Raw genomic sequence first — 16,096 nt, 5'->3', positions numbered from 1 at the left:
AAAAATATTCCATGCTCATGGATCGGAAGAATTAACATAGTTAAAATGTCCATGCTACCCAGAGCAATCTACACTTTCAATGCTATCCCAATCAAAATACCGATGACATTTTTCAAAGAACTGGAACAAATAGTCCTTAAATTTGTATGGAACCAGAAAAGGCCCCGAATCTCCAAGGAACTGTTGAAAGGAAAAACAAAGCTGGGGGCATCACAATTCTGGATTTCGAGCTGTACTACAAAGCTGTGATCACAAAGACAGCATGGTACTGGCACAAAAACAGACACATAGACCAATGGAACAGAATAGAGAACCCAGAAATGGACCCTCGGCTCTTTGGGCAACTAATCTTTGATAAAGCAGGAAAAAACATCCGGTGGAAGAAAGACAGTCTCTTCAATAAATGGTGCTGGGAAAATTGGACAGCTACATGCAAGAGAATGAAACTTGACCACTCTCTCACACCATACACAAAAATAAACTCCAAATGGATGAAAGACCTCCATGTGAGACAGTAATCCATCAAAATCCTAGAGGAGCAACCTATACGACATCGGCCAAAGCAACCTTTTTCATGACACATCTCCAAAGGCAAGAGAAACAAAAGATAAATTGAACTTGTGGGACTTCATCAAGATAAAAAGCTTCTGCACAGCCAAGGAAACAGTCAAAAAAACTAAGAGGCAGCCCACAGAATGGGAGAAGATATTTGCAAATGATGCTACAGATAAAAGACTGGTATCCAAGGTCTACAAAGAACTTCTCAAACTCAATACGTGAGAAACAAATAAACAAATCATAAAATGGGCAGAAGATATGAACAGATACTTTTCCAATGAAGACATACAAATGGCTAACAGACACATGAAAAAATGTTCAAAATCACTAGCCATCAGGGAAATTCAAATCAAAACCACATTAAGATACCACCTTACGCCAGTTAGAATGGCAAAAATAGACAAGGCAAGAAACAACAATTGCTGGAGAAGATGTGGAGAAAGAGTCTCCCTCCTACATTGTTCGTGGGAATGCAAGTTGGTACAGCCACTCTGGAAGACAGCATGGAGGTCCCCTAAAATGTTAAAAATTGAGCTACCCTATGACCCAGCCATTGCACTACTGGGTACTTACCCCAAAGATACAGACGTAGTGAAGAGAAGGGCCATATGCACCCCAATGTTCATAGCAGCATTGTCCACAATAGCCAAATCGTGGAAGGAACTGAGATGCCCTTCAACAGATGAATGGATTAAGAAGTTGTGGTCCATATATACAATGGAATATTACTCAGCTATCAGAAAGAACGATTTCTCAACATTTGCCACAACATGGACGGTACTGGAGGAGATAATGCTAAGTGAAATAAGTCAAGCAGAGAAAGACAATTATCATATGATTTCTCTCATCTATGGAATATAAGAACTAGGAAGATCGGTAGGGGAAGAAAGGGATAAAGAAAGGGGGAGTAATCAGAAGGGGGAATGAAGCATGAGAGACTATGGACTATGAGAAACAAACTGGGGGCCTCAGAGGGGAGAGGGGTGGGGGAATGGGATAGACTGGAGATGGGTAGTAAGGAGGGCATGTACTGCATGGTGCACTGGGTGTTATACGCAACTAATGAATCATCGAACTCTACATCGGAAACCGGGGATGTACTGTATGGTGACTAACATAATATAATAAAAAAACATAAATAAATAAATAAATAAATAAATAAATAAATAAATAAATAAATAGAAAGTCTAATGTTGCTATGACACTGTTTTGCCTATCTGTTTTAATCCAAGCATGCATTGCAGATCGTGAGGTGTCATGGAAACTTCTGAGTCACCCACAGGGAAAAGGCCCTAGCACCAAGGTTGAGAGATGATTTTTTCCCCCTGACCCCATCGATTGATTCATATTTTAAATTTTAACGTTGCTTCATACTTGGACCATACATGTCTCATTTCACAGCTTTATTTTCCTGGATTTCTAATTGCCTTCCCCCCAGCTTTTTTTCCAGTTACCATGAGCCTTAAGACTATCCTCAAATTCTAGAGGGTCTGGGTGTTGCAGTCGTTTGAGCAACCAACTCTTGGTTTCGGTGTGGGTTGTGATCTTGGGGTATGAGATCGAGCCCTGCATCAGGCTCCACAGTCAGCTAGGAATCTACTTGAGACTTTCTCCCTCACTCTGCCCCTCCCCTCTGCATTCATAAGCACACTCTCTCCCTCTCTCAAATAAATAAACAAATAATATATTTTTTTAAAAGGAGTATCCTCAAGTTCTTCAAACTTTCCAATTATCCTATCTAATCTATTTAAATCATTGTCTTTTCCCTCTGGAGACATCCTCCCTGAGCCCTTTATCTTCTTTCTCTATCCTGCTCTGATTACTCTCAAGGTTGACAGCTGACCTTCATCCTAAGCATTGCTCCTACTCTCTGTGAGTTGAATCTCTTGAAGTCTAATTGCTGACTTCATTGGTGTAAGTTTTCATTTGTGTGTTGTACGTTAATTCCTTTGAAAGCTTCTAAAACGGGACTCATGGGAGGTAACTTAGAGAGCATCTAAATAACTCTGTCATTGGTGATTGGATTAGGTATAATATTCTAGGTTGAAAATCCTTTTCCTTAGAACCTTTAAGACATTGCTCCACCATCCTCTAGTGCCCATTGTTGCCGACAAGAAGACTGGTGACGTTTGACTCCTGTTCTTTGTAAGTAACCTGTTTTATGTTTGTTTTCCTTCTTTATACCCATCCCTCCCCCCTGAAATTTCATTAGGGATGTAGTAGATTATGATTTGTTTTCTCAGTCTAATGACTTATGTCTCCAGCATTCAAACACTGACAATTTCTTCCTTGCTTCTTTCCTTTATTTTTCTATCTGAAGGCCCTATCAGTTGCATATTGGACATTTTAAAGGGTCTTCAAGACTCTGTTTCATTTAATCATGTTTTCCATTTGTCTTGTTCTTTTATATTTTGGGAAATGTCATTGACTCTCTCATTAAATCAGTAACTTCATTTTGAATTCTAGAAATCATGTTTTTAATCTTTTGAGAATGGTTTTTTCATATTCTGATTTTCTTTTCATTGGCAGAGTCTTCTTATTTAAGTATACTTCCAACTTCTCTGAGTCTATCATTTGGAATTTTTTAAGTTCTTTTTTTGTCTTATTTTATCTCTTTCCTCTGGGATTGGCTTTTCTGTAGATTTATCTTGGTCTTTTATGTTTTGGTGTTTCGGACATGCCTTATGATGCTACATTTTCCATTTATATTTAAGGAAGAGAGATTTGGGGAACTGCTTTGGCTCTCTGGACTGTTTTGTAAATCACTTTCATTCCTTCCAAGTCTTTGCCTGGAGTAGAAACTCTTGGAGCTCCATGTGAGACAAGACAAGGAATGTTAACTAAGGGGCTACTGGACCAGGAACTCCTCATGTGTCAGAATTGAGAACAGCATCATGTCATATTTTAAATTTTATCTACTCTCAGGTTGTCCCAGCCATCCATTCATTTCTTTAGAAAGGATCGAGCTACTATGCCACGTTGCCCGTTGTTGCGCAGGTGATGAGGGAGGACAGGATGGCTGGCTGTTGTAAGAGCTTCACAGAGCTCCTGTGAATCCCCTGGCTTTCTTCTCTACTTCTCATCTGCCATCTCTGTCACACCTGCAGACTAGACATCTAGCGCCTCTCCAGCACCCATTACAGAATACCCCCAGCATCTCCAGGGCGCTCTCTGAGTGTATCTGGAGGGGCAGTTTTTCTTCGCATTTTCCTCCTATCAACACATTCCCTTACATTTTTTTCTCTCATAAATTTCTCGAAGTTTCTCTGTTGTGTGTGCCCTTCATTTTCCTTTGCTTTGCTGTCATAAGACTTATGTATTTTTGTATTTCCATACTTTAATTTCAGTGGCATCATGGCTTTGATGAGAGGGGACATACGTACTCAGTCCATCGTTTGGAACAAGAAGCCCAATATATTATCATCTAAACATGTTTGGGAAACTGGTTCTCTAAAATATGGTCTTAATACAATGTAAAATGTATTTAGAATTGGGGAGGTTTGCTCTGATTATCTAATTGTGTGCATAATACCATATATCAAATCAAAAATAAAAAAATAAAAATGTATTAGTTACAACCTATGTTTTCAGAAATTGAAAATTATCAAAAAACTGATCTTATACAGTATGAAAAAATTATTAGCTGTTTAGGCTTAGTAATCCGACCACCTGGATTTGAATCTTGTATCTGTTACTTGCTCACTATGTAAGTGGCAAGTTTCTTAATTTCTTTGTGCGTCGGTGTCCTAAACCATAAAATAGGGATAATAATTCACATAAGAGTGGCCTGTGGATTAAACTAGTTGAGTGAGCGTTTAGAAAGAGCCTGACACGTGTTGAAAGCTCAGGTAAATATTAACCGTTACTAAAAATTTCATCTGATGGTGCAGGAAGTGTAAGCTCAGATGAGTAAGTGAAGGATATTCGTTTGCTGGATGCTTTTGGCAAGTTTGTTTGAGTTTTGTCTATAACAATATATTGTCATCCTAGTCAGGATTATGATTATAAAGAGCCTCTCATTTGAAGTAAGCGCTACTTAAGCAACAGTTTGTTATCTCCTATCATTTCAAGTGGTTTTCCAGGTTCTTCTAGGCAGTGCTGGGAATGTAGGAGGAAGTGATGGAATGGTTTCCTCAGAAAATAAGATCATGAGTATCCAGAGAAGCAAAATAAGAATAATTTATGACCAGATATGAACCCCTCTCATTAACTGCCTATGAAACCCCGTCCAAAGTTTTACATTTTATTTTAACCCAGGGAGAAAAGCAATGTAGCCTTAACAGGAGGGTGAAAATGTTCTGACTTAGCAAAAAGTTCATGAATCTTTGATAATTTCATTAATCCTTAAAGTTTACTGCTATGGCATTCCACATATGTTAATTTGCCAGTTAACACATTAATTGATTGACAATTACAACAGTCAGTGGGGGTTAGCAGTGTTTGCTATCTTATTGATATAATATTTCTATATTTAATTGAAAATACCAAAGTGAAATGTAAGTACTCAAGATTTACTCTTAAGCCCTTGGAGCGTTTGACTCAGGGCTCTGCTATCTCACAGGAATTTAGTAACTAAATCCTAGATGCATGGCAGCAGTTTTGAACACAATCTGGAAACACTGAGTGAATATCTTTGAGAGTGTCTTGAAAAAAACGTATATAGGAAAAGAGCTAGTTACAGTTTTTGAGAAACAAAAAGCTACTATGGAAATACCACAGAATAGTTTTAAAATATTTTTTTAAAATTTTTAAACAACTCTGAAAAGCATTATGCCTTTGCTCATAAAGCCATTTGTTTATTAGCATAAGTTTAAGCAAAGACCAAATCCTAACTCAAATATTCCTTTGGAGTCTGTGTTGAAGTTTTCCAAGGGCAGAGCTTAACCACAGCAAGAGGTTATTACATCTTGCACTTCAATTTGCATTCGTTAAGATACAATTCTTCAAATGGTGGTAAGGGGGGATGTTCCGTTGAGATCTTTCCAGCTCCCCATGATTTCATGTTCCTGCAAACATAATCTATACCTTTCTGGTCAAAGGACAATGAAAGAGGATGGGTGACTCTCAGTCTACCCATGTGACTTCTAGATGAAGGTCTGCAAAATAGTGAGAACTAGATTTCCCAGAATTGGCCCTGCCCCCCCCACCCCCCCATCAAGACTGAGTTTATGCACTACTTGATGCAGTTGTTGTCATGGAGATGATTCTTGTTTGTTAAATAAATGAAATAAATAGTTACAGAAAAACTAGACAATGTAAACTGTACATGTATAAATAACTTATTTCCTTTCAAATGCCAAATGCTCTCTCTCTCTTTCTTTTGCTTTTGAGCTCTCTCTAATTATATAGACTCATAGTTTGCACTGAGGATTTTACTCAATAAACATTTGGGCCATCTATTGTGTGTAAAACATTATCCAACACGGAAAAAAGTCATATGACCCAGATGGGTGAGAACAGAAAGAGGTGATGGTGGGGGTCGTGGTCCTAGGTGAGATGACCCCAGAAGGAAGTTCTAGAAGCCAGAGTATTTTGCAACATAACACATGATAGTGAAGTCTAATGGAATAGATTTGTGTCATATCCTACAGGACAGAGTTCTAGAAAATGGTATATATTGGAAATCCTAAATGGAAAAATTGGTTAAAAAATTAAATTACCTCATTCTTTTATGTGTTCTCTATTTAACTTAGGCAGATATGAGACTAGACTAAAACATCATTCTTCTTTGGTGCTTTAAGTCATTTGCCCTGGGCCACCTCTGTGATGAGACTGAATTAAATACTTGAAATGGCATTAATTTTCTAATTTGATCACACCTTCTCAGTTTCCTGAGCCACAGACATCTCTTGCCTGGTCAACAACCATTTCTTAAACATCCTCTGACCACAACTTTGCCACCTCCACCCATTAGGTCCATTACACAATGCTTGATTTTTCTAAAATGCTCATCTGATGAGGTTGATTCCCTGATCAAGAACCTCGGTGGTTCTCAAACATCTTAAAGTCTGCATGTTTCATAAATTGTTACTCAGAACTGCTTTATTTTACCATTATTTCAGTCTGAGTCTTTCAATATCAAGGCAAAACTCCAGCATTAACTTTCATTCTGAAATAAACCTTCCCTAATCCACTCTTCCAAGTCTCCATGCCCTATTTTAAACCCCACCCTAATGTGCATATCTGTATGCAGCACCTGTAACATCTTACTGCCCCCAAATTCTTGTTTATATGTCTGTTCTTCTACAAGAATGGGCTCTCCTTTTGGCTAAGGACCTCAAATTACTATTTTATTTTTAACTTTAGCACACACTAAGCATGATAAATGTTTACAAAATGAACGCCTGAGTGAGTGAATAACTGAATGGATGATTGAATGAATGAATGGGACAGAACCGTTGCATTAGTGTTCTTTCGTATCTACAGTTGAAGGTAGCCGAGGGAAGTAGCACGAACAATATGGATGACAATATGGATACCAGTCAAGTAAGTGACACTGTTGTTTAAAGGTGTCTCTAACACCAAGGTCTACTCTTTGAAGTATAATCCACAGAAATTTTGAACTAGAACAATGACCAACAGGAAAGAATGTAACAATAATTTTTAACGGCACAGATTAAGACAGATCTGGATTTAAACATACCTCCACTACTTAAAAGCTTTGCTGGGCCCATTCTTTCACTTCTTTTAACTTCATTTCTGCATACTTAAGATTAAATAGATAAAGCCAAGGGCATGCCTACAGCTTTATAAATAGGGGCCATGTGACTCATGAATTCAAATAAAACTGATGACATATTTTGATTGGAAGTGGTTGTTGACTCTGAGATAAGTTAATAGAATCTCTCATCTCAGAGCCACTTACTTAAGCATTCACATTTAAAATAATAAGTTTTTGGCAGTTTTCTGTATAATCAACTAAAAAATGTTTTCAAAGGCAAGAAAACATTTTTGTGGGTAAATACATTTATACTCCAAATTATTGAAGTCATTTATACCTCCCTGTGGGATTTGAATACATGTGGATACCGGGGAAGCCTTAGTCAAGTTTCTTAATCCCCATGACTTGATACTTGAGTATTTTAATGTCATAGTCAACCATTCTTTATAGGGAGGTGATATGGGATTCGCCACACTCAAAAATCAGTCCTAGTCACTGGTACTTGCAGAACAGGAAAAAAATAGAAAAGGCTCTTAAAACAGGTCTGGCTGTCATAATATCATCCCTGGATTTCTTCTTGGTCTGAGAGCAGCTTGTTGTTGCTTTCAGACAAAGCAATGAACTCAAGACCTTTTGCCTGGATCTTATCAAGTTCCATGATTTAGTGGTGGCTCCAAGATAAGGCAGCAGCATCCCATGTTACCATGAAGGTAACTACTTATTTCAAGCCCAGCTCTTAAGTGTATCACATACGAACGAAGAACTGTTTACTCACTAACATCAATAGGGAGAATTGAGAGATGGAATGCCTCCTTAGATTTCCATGTTAATTTTTCCTGATTATTTTCTCTTAAACAAATTATGATCATATCTACAAAGAATCATAAGATCAGTATGAGAAATACACAAACCTCTCAAAATGCCTTTTGCAACGATTGGCAGTGATGTCAGCCCCCTCAGCCATTGAATATCCTCCCAGCTGATAGATGGGTCTATTGATTTAGTTACATACGAAGCAAGTCCACTTTTGTCTCCAAAATTTTCCTTAGGAGAAAATGCTAAATCATTGGTTTCAAAATTTTTCATTCTGAAATAAAGAGATACATAAAATGAGAAACTTCTCAAAGTCAGAGATAATTTTACAATGACTCATTCAATGAAAAATGAAACGTCACCCTTTTCAAATCAATGAGATGTTCCTCAACCGTCTCTAGATTGGTTGCATGCCTATTTCCCATGTTCTGGTGTAAGATTCCAGGCTAAATGTGACAATCAAGTAGACTTAATTGGTCACTTGAAGTTTATTGTGCATCTGAGGCTATGTTTATATAAAATAAATCAATTTCAAGGAAAAATATATGGGCAAGTTCCAATATTTCTACCTTTTCAAGCCAGTTTATGAATATAGACAATAGATTTGATGCTATTTCCAGCCAGCAACACATATTAATTATAACAAAGGACATTTGCATGGTACATTACAATTTACGAAGGACTTTCATAAACCAATATTATCACAATTTTTAAGAAAGCTTTTTTTTTATTTTTTTATGTTTTATTTTTTTTAAAGATTTTATTTATTTAATTGACAGAGAGAGACAGCCAGACAGAGAGGGAACACAAGCAGGGGGAGTGGGAGAGGAAGAAGCAGGCTCCCAGTGGAGGAGCCTGATGTGGGGCTCGATCCCATAACGCCGGGATCACGCCCTGAGCCGAGGGCAGACGCTTAACTACTGAGCCACCCAGGCGCCCCAAGAAAACTTTTAGAAAATAAAATTGATACTTTATGATTTCCATTTTATATAGAAAATAAAAACAAAAGTGCAAAGCAAGATTTCCCCACATATGAAACCAGCGTTTGGGCTGGTCTCTGGGTCTCTGGACTCTTAAATACATTCTCTCTGCTTAGATCTCAGTTGCACCTTGGTGATTGCTTTTGACTTCAGAAAACTTTCGAATGTCCTTATACAAAATTCTAGAGGGGATTGGAACTGCAGTAACATTAGTTAATACCTTCTGTCTGCTGTGACTATAGACTCTTTCTCCTGCCCTACTATTATGGTGGTGGTGGTGGTGGTGGTGGGCACAGGGAGAAGTGGGAAGTATTTCCCAGCAGATGAGTCGCTAGCTCTTGCTTTTCCCTCCTCCATTTAGGTTGTTTTCTCTGAGGCTGTCTGTCTGCTGACTCAAACTTTCCAATCTTTCAGACAATCCTGGCCAGGGCATGAGCTTTCCAATTACCAAGATCTTCATTCCTTTTCTGTGATATGACCCTTAATTTATGTGCCAACTTGATTGGGCTAAAGGATGCCTAGATAGTCAGTAAAACATTATTTCTGAGTGTGTCTGTGAGGAAGTTTCTGGATGAGATTAAATTGGTAGACTGAGTAAAGATGATATAGCACTCACAGATGTGGGCGGTCACCAGCCAATCTGTTCAGGTCCTGAATACAAGAAGAAAGTGGAGGAAGGACAAGTTTGTTCTCTGTGCTTGAGCTGGGACATCCATCATCTCCTAACCTTGGACATTGGGTTGTCAAGCCTTCAGATTTAGACCAGGACTTACACTATCATTCCCTGGTTCTTGGGCCTTCAGACTCAGACTGGGACTTACACCATTGATTCCCCTGGTTCTCAGGCCTTAGGGTTTAGATTGGAACTCACCACTGACTTTCCTGGGACTTCAGCTTATAGACAACAGATTGCGGGACTTCTCAGACTCCATAATTGCATAAGGCAATCCCTCAAAATCTGTGTGTATGTGTACCCTACTGGTTCTGTTTTCTCTGGCGAATCGAATACATGTGACTTTCACCTGCTCCTGGAGCCTGAGTAACCACCCACACAACACACTTGAAGTGTCAAGGATGTTGGCATATAAATACCCCAGCTCCCTCACCCCTAAGAGGGCTAACTCTGAAACAGGTTATACATCATCTCCAGAATTTCCCATCAGGATTAAGGTTCAGTTGTCTGCAGTTGGAGCTGTCTTGGTAACATGCCCATTGTTTGCTGTTTTCCTTCCTTGCACCACTTCCCCACTCCTCTACCAGTATTCCCTTCCTCTTCCAAAGGAACTACTTGCATTTAAATCATTGGCTCATAATTTCCTCCTAGGGGAACCCAGACTGAGACACAACCCCACTGAGTTGCTGTCTTTCCCTGTGTCTAATTTTGTTGACCCAACTTACACCAGGATTTCTCTCACTTACTTGTAAGAATCTGCTATTGGCTCACTCTACATCTGAAATCTTTTCTCTTGGCTTACTATCCTGATATCCTGACTAGATTTTGGCAGTTCCCTGAACTAGGGATAAAGTTTTTTCTGCTTGCACCTCTGATCACTAACTGGATAGATGACCATCTGGATACACAATGGCATCACCCCTGTGACTTAGCTGCCTACAGACCCAAATCCAATTGCAAACTTCATTTCTCTGAAAGGCTGCCTTTGAATGATGACAGTGACCTGGATTCACCTTGCTTTTCTGCACATTATAAATTACCCTGCTAGCCAATCTCCAATTTGGGTAAAAGTACAGCTGTATATTAACCTCTGGCTTAATCATAGCTCTGTCTTATCTTCTACTAGCTCTGCCATTAAACATATAAAGGATTTTGGAGCAATGACTATAACAATTTTTATATAAACCTAGAAGTACATAGGCACACTATTTTTAATTTTTTGCAAGACTTACATTAGTACAAACTAGGTTTAATGTACTTAGTATACTTTCAGCTGAAATAGCTGGTTGTGTACCTCAAGTGGCATATATATCATCATAAGGGCATGAACATTCACATCCCACCAAACTCTATTCAAGCCATTGGCAAAGTTTTCTCAATAGGGATTGAACAGCTTGTCCTATAGTTTCATTGACTCGGGTGGCCGTTAAGGATCATAGAAAATTCTAACTTCATGAAAGTCATACTGGTGCCCATTTATTTGTTGAGCTTCAGTTCGGATTTTAGCTGAAATACTTAGGCATTTCTTTTTATCAAACCATTTAGGGTTTTACATTTTATCATAGCCTTTGGTATTCTGTGATCGTCTTAATTTGATTTAAGGTACACATTTAGTCAATAAACATATCCTTATTATGAAGACCTATTCCATTACCTAGAAATGGTATTAAGTAATATTAAATTCCCAACTTTTAAATAATATTGTTAATAAGAAAAAGGTTCCCAGAGCAAGACCAGGGGGGAAAAGAAGAAAAACATCTGTATGTGTATATACTCCGCATGGCACCCCACCCCCATCCCAAACAAGCTACAGTGTTTCAGCAGGGGCGGGGTGGAAGGGCGAAATGGATAGGAAAAAACAGAAACATGGATAAAATTATATAAATAACTGTTGTTATTCTTGGATGGTGAAATGCAGATCAACACTTGAATGAATGTTGCCTTGCAGAAATTTCAGTGCACAATGAAGCCTTGTTGTTACTCTAAAACGTCGTTCAAAGCCAGAAGCCAAGAGAAAGTTTTCAGATATCTTGACAGAGACCCACGATGGAGTGTTTTACCAGGGCTTCTGAAGGAAACCTCCATGAATACTATTTTTATTCGCATTATGACACATACACAAGAAACACTTAAAGTGGCTGCTGATAACCGAAGTATTCCATTTCTTGAGGAAGGAAAAGAGCAACATCAAAATAATAACACAATGACTTGGGACTTAATGCTCCAAATCCTGAGCTGTTTAATGACCCAAAGGCAGGGAAAAGAGCTGGCCTTGTAAGGGACTCATTGTGCCCTGAATGGCCCCCAAATATACTTTTTAATCTAAGACAGAAATTATTTCAGCGTTTAGTAAGTTAGCATTATAAGAATAGTAACAACTGTTAAAGAAAGGGAAACATCATTGAATAAACAATAGTAACCATAATGATAATGAATATTATTGAGGAATATATATTATTTACTAGAAGTATTGATGGTGTGACATTAAAGACAAAGCTATGTGTCTCCATAATGGGAAAAATACATAAAACAATAACCAGTAGAGCCCATGATAGCAACCCAATATGAGAGGAAGAGATTCATAATACATACAGAAATTGGAACGTGGGCCATCAGCCTTTAATGCTGATTAGAAAACACTTATATTGAGAACATAGCCTGCTAATTTCTTCCTCAATGTGCTGGGCTGTTAGAAGAAACGGCCAGGCCATGGATTTTTAAGTTTGAGCTCAAGTCTTGTTTAACGTTTCAGTAGTCATGTTTTATTGGGGAAATCTCACATGATCCGGTACATTTTTTCCGAGTGATTCAACATCACTTCTTGAGTGCCTACTATGTGCCAGTGTTTTAGATGTTTAGGGTATAGCAGTAGGTAAGGTTGCCATTCTAGCAAGGGGAGACAGAAAATAAACAATAAACATAATAACTTACGGAGCATGTTAGAACATAAGTTCTACATAAAATAAAGCAAAAAAGTAGAGCAGAATAAGAGGATGTGAGTTGGTAGAGGCTGAACTTGAAACTTGAAGAATCATAATCAGACCAGCCCTCATTGAGAAGCTACCTTGTAGAGGAAATTAGCAGAGGGTTGTGATTGTATTTGTTTCCTGTTCCCACTATAGCAAAAGACCACAACCTTTAAAATGACACAGATTTATTAAACTACATTTCTGGAGGTCAAAAGTCCAAAATGTATCTCCTGGGACTGAACTCAAGGTGTTGATAGGACTGTTTTCTTTCCGGAGGCTCTGGGGAAAAATCCATTCCCTTGCCTTTTCCAGCTTGTAGAGACCTACATGTCCTGGCTCCTGATGATATCCCTCCAACTTCTGCTTCTGTCATCGTATCTCCTCTGACTCTTGACACTTCTGCTTCCCTTGTCTAAGGACCCTTTTCATTATGTTAAATCTACTGGGACAATCCAGGATTATCTTCCCATCTCAAGGCCCTTAACTTAATCACATGCAAAGTCCACTTTGCCACGTAAAATAACATATTCATAGGTTCCAGGGATTAGGGCATGAATGTCATTGGGAGGTCACTATCTTGTTTAACACCGTTACATTGTGAATGTTTTCCTAAACCAAACAATTTAGAGGCTGTTGACCCATGTACCCGGTTCTCCTTCACAGATCTTTCTCTCTCCTGCCCAGGGTCCCCACACATATTGTATCTCTATTCTGATCTCTACTGCTTATTTTTATTTTGGGCTCCCACTAGAAAGACAGGTAGAACCATCCTTGGTGTGAAAGTGTAAAGGAAGGGAGGAAGTTAGTTGTGCATGGATTGGAGGAAAGACGTAAAAGGCGGAGGGAGGAGTCAGTTCTGAGGCTCTCAGGCACCAAGCCTGGCATGTTGAAAGTACCACAGGGCAGCTCATGAGGCTGGGAAGAGTGAATGGAGGTGAGGGTGCCACGTGGTAAGGACAGAGAGGTAATGGGGTCCTGCTCACAGAAAGCCCCATAGGCCACTTTTATTACCAGAGCCCTGGGAAGACAACGGCTGTGGGATCTTTTTCTGTGTGATCTGTTCCGGCTCTCATGATTAATGAATCATTTCAGGGCTACGGGGCTATAGGCAAATCACCGAAAGGGTAGGTGTCATGATTTTCTTGATCTTAGTCAATGATTGGAAATGCCTTTTCTTCCCTTTCAACTGCCCTGGTGCTACACGAAAAACCCAAGTCTTTACCCAGGGTAAATGCACCATGTCCACGGGGTAGAGAAGGAGGGAAAAGGCCCCTGCCTCAAAGCCTGAGGAGATCAGTCTAGCGACCTGGCCTCACTCCTTGCTCCTTCCAAGAGCAGATGAGAACTCCCCTTACTCGCCCTCAGTCTCAGGAACCTCTGTGCTGTTCGTAATACACACGTACATGTGTTTTGCATATAAACCAAGCAGAGACTACCAAACTCCTGAACTCTGGCTGGTCCCCGGTGCCGAGAGTTGGGGCCCTCCCCCACCCCGCTCACCCTCCCCCGCGCCCCTCCTTCCAGGCAGAGGAAGTAGCTAGGGCTGGAAGGAGCCACTGCTTTACAGACTCATTCTTCTCTGGATTTCCTGCCTCTCCCGCCTGCCAAACCTCACTTCTGAAAAGCCCGGCTTCACCTTCTATGAGTCAGGTCAGTTGCGGAAAAAAACCTGATTTCATATCAGGCTGTAACAGATGAGCTTTCTGGTCGTCTGTGGCCTCGAGCGGAAGCCTGCGCCTCGCATTAGTGCGCTCTGCCTTCGGCTGCCGAATGCGGGCTGCTGAGGAGGGGACCGGAGGGCACCCGCCTGCCCTGAAGCCCGCGAGGACAAACAAGGCCAGTGCGCACTCCAGGGGCCCAGAGCACCGGGCTGTGGGGTGTTTCCTGCGCTCCCCGTAACCTGGATGTGCGGCTCATGATTCGATCATCTTCAGATGGGAGATGTGACAAGCTGAGCCACTCCTGAGTGAGCACACCGACAGCTGAAAAGGGCCTTTGTCTCGCGGTCCTTCTCGTCATCTGGGCTGGAGCCCAGGAGCAAAGGAAAAGGGGGGGAAAGCAAATCAACCTTCCAGCTCCTGACTGAGTGAGCTGGCACCGGAGAAGCAAGCGGTATCAGCCAGAATTAAGTAACAACTGTGTCATCTCCCCTGTCTGAGTAGACACCACCGTGAAACACGTTTTGTCATCCAGAACAAGAAAGTGCTTCTTACGCAGCAACCCCCACTGTATTCCCTGTTATTGTTGTTGTCAGTAGTTGTAATAGTGAGAGGAGGAGGAGGAAAAGGACTAGCAGATTCTCTTTCAAATGTCCAAAGGGAAATCATGAGGAATGTTTCCTGGCAGAAGCCTGAATAGTGGGAAACGAATTATTTTAGAAAGTCTAATAAATAAGGTAACCAAAATAGAGAAATAAGGTGAATACAGATTTCATATTAGGGAAATTTGAAGCCATCTACTTCTGATGAATTTGGCAAGAAGTAGGAATATGTCAGGACTTTTGTTTTTGTTTCTGTTCTCTTAGAAAGACAGGGTGTTTGGGTAACCCAGTGTCTGGGATACATGGAATGGGTTTATTGACAGCTTTGTCAGGGAGAGCCTTTCTCTTTTGTCATTGGGTTATTGAAGGTATCACAGACACAAATAATATCCTAAACCTGCCTGGAAGCGTCACAGAGATAGCATCACACGGCTAATTTACGTGTGGCTCAATGGCAAGATTTCATGCACGATAGTTTATACTCGAATAGGTAAGTACACAGCAGAGCTATATAATAGCTTTGTGACACTCATGTAAGACTATATGTGGACGTATGTGGTGGTCGAGATACATGTCACTCTATAATATATATGGAACTCCTACCTTCTAACAATCTTCGTGTCCTTATATGGAATGCTGATTTGATTCTGAAAGATTTTGGATTTGGTTCTTTTCATATATAGACAGAGTAAGCAACGGCCCATTGTAAAATGAGGTCTAGGGTCCAAGGAAAGCATCCTTTATCGTTTCACATACTCTGACGGATGCTTTGAAATCCCATCATCAAAATTTCCTCCATTAAAATGAAGATTTAGATTCTTGCTCAGATAGCTTTATCCCTGAAAGCTGTTAGTCACATAGTGGTGTGAAAAACTTAAGAGCAGATTTTGGGGGGAACTGGGAGAAGGCAAAAACAAAGGGGAAAAAATAGGGAGGTGAGGGTCTTTCTCAGTAAACTCCGTGAGTTCCTAGCTTTGACATAAGATGATTCTAGTCCTAAAATATTACAGGAAAAAGGACAATTCTTCACTAATGGACAAGCTGAATGACCTGATAAAACCATCACAGTTCCATTTTGGATTACTAGGTATGCTTAGATAAGTGAGTGAATGAGTGAATGAATGAATCTTGACCCATGGATGAACCACAATGAAAGAGGAATATTGCTGAAAGAAGTAGGAT

General features: G+C 39.9%; 1 protein-coding gene across 1 annotated transcript in view; it reads right to left on the bottom strand.

Annotated features, from left to right (window-relative positions):
- HAO1 (hydroxyacid oxidase 1) overlaps window positions 1–16,096 on the bottom strand; it is a 53,979-nt gene that overhangs the window by 14,560 nt on the left and 23,323 nt on the right. The window contains exon 4 of the mRNA XM_008703337.1: window positions 8,131–8,306. Coding sequence (XP_008701559.1) covers window positions 8,131–8,306 — 176 coding nt within the window. The remainder of the gene's footprint in view (window positions 1–8,130; window positions 8,307–16,096) is intronic.

Source organism: Ursus maritimus, unplaced genomic scaffold (genome assembly GCF_017311325.1).
Source record: "Ursus maritimus isolate PB19 unplaced genomic scaffold, ASM1731132v1 scaffold_22, whole genome shotgun sequence".
Lineage (NCBI taxonomy): Eukaryota > Metazoa > Chordata > Mammalia > Carnivora > Ursidae > Ursus > Ursus maritimus.
This window is presented reverse-complemented; position numbering and strand designations above follow the sequence as displayed.